The 8,377-nt window shown below is 48.8% G+C and overlaps 1 protein-coding gene across 1 annotated transcript in view; it reads right to left on the bottom strand.

Moving 5' to 3' along the window:
* LOC104988305 (ribosomal protein S6 kinase alpha-2-like) overlaps positions 1-8,377 on the bottom strand; it is a 152,770-nt gene that overhangs the window by 70,564 nt on the left and 73,829 nt on the right. The window contains exon 3 of the mRNA XM_010839590.1: positions 6,351-6,432. Coding sequence (XP_010837892.1) covers positions 6,351-6,432 — 82 coding nt within the window. The remainder of the gene's footprint in view (positions 1-6,350; positions 6,433-8,377) is intronic.

The following is an 8,377-nucleotide window of genomic DNA, read 5'->3' as shown; positions in this document are numbered from 1 at the left end:
GACTGAAGCTCAGTTTCTAAGGCAGTGCTTTTAAAACAAAGCATCTTAGTGTAAGAGAAAAGGAAATAGAATGGTGCCCGAAACACATTCTGAGGCTTGAAACCCAGTAGGCTAGGCTTCGCGATGTAGTCATTGTGAACAGGATCCACGCATTTCTGTCCTGTACCTGCCGACGCTCCAGGGATGGAGTCAGAGCTCTCCTTGACAAAGGATAGAGGAGGGCCAGCCCTGCGGTCCGAGAGACACCCCGAGAGGCTAAGAAGACGCCGCTGGGACCCGCCCTCTTCTCTCCTGGCCAGGCTTTTGCTGGAACCTACCTGCAGCTGCCAGGAAACCTACGAGGTGCCCAGGACAGTCCATCAGTTACTTGCTAAACATCGAGATTTTGCCACGATACTTTTTCCTTTAGAATCAACAGGTCACAAGCCATTTCCTTCAAAGTAGGAAATGTGTATCTCCTCTGGGCTTAGAAAGTTGACTTATAGAGAAAAGAGCTGAAAAGTTAGGTGTGAGAACACAGTGAAGTCCTGTCGGAAGACTACCACGTAAAGACATACCGCATAATAAAAGCTGTCTCCAGGTTATGGAGAGATGTTTCAGTTCAGTTCAGTTCAGTCGCTCAGTGACCCCATGGACTGCAGCACGCCAGGCCTCCCTGTCCATCACCAACTCCTGGAGTTTACTCAAACTCATCAGTTCTCACTAAAATGAGAATTCAACAGGAGGAGCCGTCCTGGGGTGGGTGCTTGTGGTCCCCAGCATGTACCGGGCATCCTTGGTAACTAACGTGACTTGTGGCGCCCAGCGCCATCACAGGCTCCACACGGAGCTGGAGGAACCAGGACTGAACCCAGACGTTCGTCTTTCTAACCAGATGGCGATGAAGGCTCAACCCGCCTCTTCCTTCCTGCACTCCATCAGACCTAAAGCAAGCCTGGACAAGAAGAGACACACCTCCAAAGCCAGTCTCCAAGGAGTAGAGGCCCAGAAATGAAGGGAGGGACTCTGAACCTTGTGACGGCTGCACTTCGCGCGCGTGGACGAGTTTAACCCTCACATCAGCAGCATTGTAAGGGAGGTGCTGTCGCTGCCATCATCTCAGTTAGGTAGGAGTGGTGGCCAGGAGGGGTTACCCGAGGTGGCACAGCCAGAAGGAACCCCAGGGTCCAGTGTTTGCGCTCCCAGCCACCACATAAGTGTCCCCTCACTGGCGGGGCACAGGGGACACGCGTATTCTCATGCCCAGACCACGTCCGGACATGACCAGCGCTCTGTAAGTGTCCCGCAGGGCACTCCAGCCTGTTAGTCTGTTAACCACCTTGTGAACGTGGGTGACATCCCCGCTGGCTGGTCACTACACGGGGGACGGAGACCCATCCTGCTTCATTCTGGGCTCAGGCTTGGGAGCACGTGGTCTTTTAAATCAAATTCCCCTGCAACACCAGGCAGGGTGTCGGCCTCAGGGATTCGTTATTTAGAGCTGTCACCTGTGGTAAGTCAATGTTGAGTCAGGAACACAGACACGCTGTCAATTAGAGACGCCGAACACTCTGAAAGGCTCCTTTAGCAGCCGGGGTGCGAGCAGCACCACCCGCTGGCGGGGCCTGCGGGGGCTGGGGGTGCGGACGGGACGGGGCGGCTCTCCCGCAGGCTTGTCACCCGTCAGCTGCTTCGGCAGTTGACATTTTCCTCAGAAATGGCGTGCTGCCTCGTTACAGAAAGGGGGGCAGGCGCCCGACACCTCCAAACTCATTTAAAGATGAAACAGAACTGTCAGAGACTATTCTCCGCTTGTCAGGTTACTTGGAACCCAAATGACAGCCACGCTCCGTCACGCACACGGAGCAGTCACCTGCGTGCCTGAGACACGATCGGGAGGTTTGCAGTCATTTCCACGAGTTTCCTGGCCTCCTTCCGTTTCCCCCTCTCAAAACAGTTTCGCTCTTTGGGTGCACTTTCCTGGGGTGCTGTCTGCACCCTGGAGGGGGCCCCTGTTACACATGTTGCTTTTCCAACACGTTCTTCTGACTCACTAACGAGCCTGCAAACCGGGGATGCTTTGAGGATATATCGAGAACGGCTTGTGAATATCTGAATCTCTCAGGCTGATGGATGCAGAGGTGTTGGAGCCAAAACAAACCTCAACAGCCCTCTTCCTCCACACGTGAGGGGAAAGGAAGTTCTGGGAAGGTCAGAAGCCCCCTCGGTGGCTCAGAGGACTTGGCCACGTGTACCTGGTCTCCCTTTGACGTGTCCAATCACCACCTCACACAAAGGACTGTTTTGTAAAACTTCTATATTTTCTCTTAGGAAAACAAGTTCTGATTGCATGTCTGGGGGAAAAAAAAATCTGTTCTTTGGTGATGGGTCATTATGAAAAGTCGAAATAGACGACATAAAATGTTTGGTTTGAAAGCTGGCTTTGAAAGGAGCACAAGAAAGTGGGAAGTTTTTCTGACTTTACGCTTACGTGACCCATTCTCACAATGTAGAAAGAATTTCACAGAGTCAAGCATATTGTTCTGGAATATTACGCAAAAAAAACTTCATGTTATACAAAGTCAAACATGTTGTTTGTTGAAAAGTTAGAATACGGAATATAGAGATGAAAATAGAAGCTCTCAATGCTGCTACGGCTGCTTTTGTTTTGGCTCATTTCCTACCCGTATGACATATACTCGCTATTTGTAACACACAGGCATCTACCTGTACTCATGGAGACACTCACGCTTTTATTAACAACAACGTCTCGATTGTTCTGTAACACCATCTCATATCCTGCCTAACCTGTGTAACCTTGGATCAGGAGCACTTTCTCAAGGACACTGAATCGGATTATAAACAAATGTGAATGCACGCGTACCCACGAGGCTAAAATCACTGAGATGAGTGTTTGCACAGGAGTGAAGAGGTCAAGGCTGAGATCAACGGACGGGCGGAACAAGGAAAGCAGGGTGGATACACAGGTTCCCGTGGCTCTGGTTCCCCGCTGCCTGCCCTTCTTCCTTGGGGGCAGGAGGAAGGACGCGATGGGAAGAAGGAGCAGTCACCACCTGGGAGGGCGGGGAGCAAGGTCAGGTGCTGAGCGCCTGCTGCTGAGGTTAACGGGATGTGCGGATGGGGGGAGATGGCAGGGGACCGCTGGGATACTCGGCCAGAGGGTGGCCTAGCAAGGCGCCTGCTTTGACCTGCCGTGTCTTCAGCCACAGGGAGCTGCCCGCCCTGTGTCTGAGAGAGTGCACCTCTCTGCTTTGAGGACGAAAGTGTGTGTTTTAGCAAATGGCCATGTCATGCAGCAGCTGACATTTCTAAAAATAGCAGCTTTACTGGGAAACATACACCACTCAATCCCTCCAGCTACAGCGTGCAGCTCAGTGGTTTCCAGAATGTTCGGAGCTGTGCAGCCATCACCACAGTCAGTCATAACACGTTTTCATCACCCCTAAAAGAAACCCACGGCCAGTCAGTCATCCTTGTCTCCCTAACCTCCCAGCCCCCAGCAACAATTCAGCTACTTTCCATCCCTGTGGATTCGCCTCTGTGGGATTTTCATCTGAATAGAATCCTGCAACACGAGCAATGCTGTGACTGACTTCTTTTCACCCAGAACCTTGTTTTCAAGGTTCATCCGGGCCAACGATGCATCGGTATTTCATTTCTTTGGATTGCTAAATAATACTCCACTGTATGGACATACCGTACTTTATTTATCCACCAGTGGATGGATATTGGGCATTTGTCCACTTTTTGTCTACTGTGAATTGACTGATGCGGCTATGAACATTCATGTACAAGTTTTTGTGTAGACATATGTTTTCATTTCTGTTGGTTATATACAAAGGATTGGAATAGTTGAGTCATATGCTAACTCTGTTAACTTTTGTGGAAGTGCCAGAGAAGCTGTTCATTTTCTAGACATTCTGATGATCTGGAGTTAAAAAAAGTCTAATCTGACTTTCTACTTCTATGAAACTGCTGTTTGGTGATGAGATTATTTTAAGTGAGGGATAGAAAGTCAAAAGATGCTTTATTTTCTATACATCTTTTATTAACAATGAATGATTCTTTAAAATTATATTATTATGGAGATCTTGGCCAAGTTCAACTGACAAACAATTTTAGAAATGTTATTACTGCTACAATAAAAAATGTTCACTATAAGTAGCATGGCTTAAATTATGTGGCTGAATTAAAACTCCAGGGTCTAAAATAAACTTGAATGCCTACATCAGAGACCCCAAAACTTCTGTGCACAAAAGAGCTACTGGGGCAGTTTGTTAGAAAAGTCAAACTCGAGGCTCTGCCCCTAAGAGATTATGATTTAGTGGGTCAGGAGTGGGGACTAGGGATTACTTTTAACAACATTCCTCAAATACGCACAGACGATTCTGATGCAGGCTCTAGTCTGGCCAAAGTGTGCAGTTTCCATATTTTCTTCATGGGCTGTGCTGACAATGTCACCCTGATTCCTGTTTCCTATAAAATACTTTTTAATATATTAAGTCTCACCTACCTTCTAAATCCTTCTTGAATGAAGACTTTCGAAAAACTCTTTTCTTCCTTTCTGCCTAAGACATTATATGTATATATATATATAATTTGATCTATGCATTTCCTATCTTATCTTATTGGTTATATGTTGTTCAAAAATATATCTTATTTACCAGCTAGACAGGAAGTGCCCTGAAGGTGAACCAGTGAACCACTGAAGTCGCTCAGCCGTGTCCAACTCTTTGTGACCCCAAAGACTGTAGCTCACCAGGCTCCTCCATCCATGGGATTTCCCAGGCAAGAATACTGGAGTGGGTTGCATTTCCTTCTCCAGGGGATCTCCCCGACCCAGAGATCAAACCCAGTTCTCCCGCATTACAGGCAGACACTTTACCGCCTGAGCGACCAGGGAAGCCCCGCCCTGAAGGTAGAGAATGATATTATTTTGTACTGCCTCCTGCACGCAGGCACTGAGGACACTGTGATATAAGACCTAAAAATTCAAGAAAGACCTGCTTTGACATCTGTGGGTTTCGTAGGCCCCAAAGTCCTAAGCACAACTTCTCCTGCCTTTGTCTGATGTGCGCCCCCCCCTACTGGAAAGCTTCCCAGGTGGCACTAGTGATAAAGAACCCGCCTGCCAGTGAAGGAAACGTAAGCAACACGGGTTCGGTCCCCGGGTCGGGAAGATCCCTGGAGGAGGGCATGGCAACCCCCTCCAGCGTTCTTGCCTGGAGAGTCCCATGGACAGAGGAGCCTGGCGGGCTGCGGTCCACGGGGTCACACAGAGCTGGGAACGGACCACAGGAAAAGGCTCCCGGCCCTGGGATTCCCCATGAGCCGGACTGATGTGCCCCATCTGGTCTTCAGCCTAACGGGTTCACTGCCCTGCCAGCCCACAGAACTGTTCTAACAACCCCCCACATTCTCCCTGGAACCAGGGGTCACCCTGTTCTCTTGTTATTTGTTACACAGCCTGCCTCTCACAGCCCCTGCGACCTGCTCCACACCTGCCGGGAGCCCCGTGAGGTCGCACGTGGCGGGCGCCCTCCTGCCCCGTGAAGAGCACGGTGAGTGAGGTCGCACGTGGTGGGCGCCCTCCTGCCCCGTGAAGAGCACGGTGAGTGAGGTCCCACGTGGTGGGCGCCCTCCTGCCCCTGTGAAGAGCATGAGTGAGTATAGACCCTGTCACCTCACCTGTCCAGACCAGGTGCTGTGTGCTCAGCCTTCTCTCATCGTTCAGGACCCGGGATCCCTCCCTCACCCCAGGAGGAGATCAGAGCAGATGGAGTTGGTGCTCCGTTCTGCATGTTGTTGCCTACATGACCATGCCCTTGGAACAGAGGTTTCAAATAACAGCTTATTTTGACCTGTGTTATGTGCACACTCTTGGCTGGGAGGTGGGGTGGGAGGAGTTCAGAGGGAGGGAATCAGGTGGACTGAATTTCTAAAACCCAGTCCGGGGGATGAAAGAGAAATAAAACAGTCGTGAGTCACATTTTGTTTAAAACTGAGCAATCCAGCCTGAGGGACAGATTCAGGCTGCTTTGTCACCCAATACAGCCGAAGCAACCTGCTTCTGCTCTCCTCCTCAGGGCTCCTTCCCACAAACGGCACGTCACAGCCAAGCATATGTGGAGGGTGGTATTTACACAGTGTGGCTTTCCCTCCGAAGACTGTGCACGTTTTTTAGGGAGACGTTAAATACTCAGGGACATGTTTGTATTGTGTATTATCAATCAGAGAGTAATGTGTCAACATACAGAAGTCAAGCAACACTAAAAGGGGGGCTATACTCCCTCATAACAAGCAGAGGGTCAACCACAGTGAGGCGCGTCTTGCCCTCTGCAACCCCTCACCTTTCAAGGTGGCCTTCTTAAGAACCTTCATTGCGTAGAGCTGTCCAGCATCTGACCCCTTGACCTTCCTCACCAAGAACACCTAAGGAAGAGAACACAGGACATCTGCAGCTGTTAAAGACGGCAGACTCATTTTCCTTATTTGATCTGACAAGGGGACACACTAGGGAGTGTGGGAAATCCCAATAAAATAAATATGCTATAGGAAAAACTTAAATGTAACATCTCCTCCAACATCTAAAAAAGTTTCATCTAATTTAGTACAACCCTATGAGGACTCAAGCTATGTGTTCATCTTAACAATTATATTTGTTTTGGGCACCATTCTCTTTCTGTGAAACACTACATCAGAGGTAATTGCTGCTGTTGTTCAGTTGTTAAGTTGTGTCCGACTTTTTGCAGTCCCATGGACTGCAGCACGCCAGGCCTCCCTGTCCATCACCAGCTCCTGCAGCCTGCTCAAACTCATGTCCATTGAGTCGGTGATGCCATCCAACCATCTCATCCTCTGTCATCCCCTTCTCCTCCTGCCCTCGATCTTTCCCAGCATCAGGGTCTTTTCCAATGAGTCAGCTCTTTGCATCAGGTGGCAAAGTACTGGAGCTTCAGCTTCAGCATCAGTCCTTCCAGTGAATATTCAGGGTTGATCTTTAGGATTGACTGGTTTCATCACCGTGCTATCCAAGGGACTCTCAAGAGTCTTCTCCAGCACAGTTTGACAGCAATCAGTTCTTTGGCACTCAGTCTTCTTCATGGTCCAACTCTCACATCTGTACACAACTACTGGAAAAACCACAGCTTTGACTACATGAAACTTTGTCAGCAAAGTGAGGTCTCTGCTTTTTAATGCACTGTATGGCTTTGTCAGAGCTTCCCTTCCAAGGAGCGAGCGTTTTTAAATTTCATGGCTGCAGTCATCTGCAGTGATTTTGGAGCCCAAGCAAACAAAATATGTCACTGTTTTCATTGTTTCCCCATCTATTTGCCATGAAATGATGGGACCGGATGCCACGATCTTGATTTCCTGAATGTTGAGTTTTAAGCTAGCTTTTTCACTCTCTTCTTTCACCCTCATCAAGAGGCTCTTTAGTTCCTCTTCACTTTCTGCCATTACAGTTGGTTTCATCTGCATATCTGAGGTTGTTGATATTTCTCCCAGCAATCTTGATTCCAGCTTGTGATTCATCCAGTCTGGCATTTCCTATGATGTACTCTGTATGGAGGTTACATAAGCAGGGTGACAGTATACAGCCTTGATGTACTCCTTTGCCAGTTTTGAACTAGAATAGCACCTTCCTTTGTAAAAACAGAACACTTGTTCAGAAAAGCAAACTCTCTTCAGAAGTTTTCAGGGAGATAGATCACTTGGTTTATTGTAAATATGCCCTGTAAATATCCATAGTGAAGCTACCCTGAGAGTCCCTGCCAGACAACACAGGCCAGACTCTGACCCTCCAGAAGCTAGGTTCTCTAGCTTTCCTCATCCATGTTTTAGCTTTGAGTAGCTGAAGTTTACAGACAGAGCTGGTTCTAAATGGCTTTTATATATATTCTCATGTGGACACTTAACAACATTTTCTGGAACACATTTTGACATGTTTTGTGAGGGAAAACCAAGAAGAAAAGACAACTGTTTGAGAGGCTAAGCTTAAGAGTCACATTCATAATTGTTGAATGAGGTTAGTGAAAAACCAACCAACCAACCTAGGGTATCCAGTAGGAAAGAAAAGTACATTCTGTGCAGATAGAAACAACAGTGTCCAATTTTTCTAACAGTACTTCCCAACAGATGAAAAAGCTGCGGGAATGACTGACACCCACACAGAGGGCATGTGTCCAGGAGGCAGGGGTGCTGCCCACGTGTCCCTGACGGGGGCCCTCACCAGCCTTCTGAGACGCATGGGGTTCTGGCTCCAGGAGTCACGCCCAAGTGTGGGGCTGTAGGAGGGGCTGCATCCTCACCCCCAACCCGAGACGGACTCAGGACACGGGGACGAAGGTGGGGGAACAGGGGCCTGACGGCAGCG

This window comes from Bison bison, unplaced genomic scaffold, assembly GCF_000754665.1.
Source record: "Bison bison bison isolate TAMUID 2011002044 unplaced genomic scaffold, Bison_UMD1.0 scf7180017864122, whole genome shotgun sequence".
Lineage (NCBI taxonomy): Eukaryota > Metazoa > Chordata > Mammalia > Artiodactyla > Bovidae > Bison > Bison bison.
This window is presented reverse-complemented; position numbering and strand designations above follow the sequence as displayed.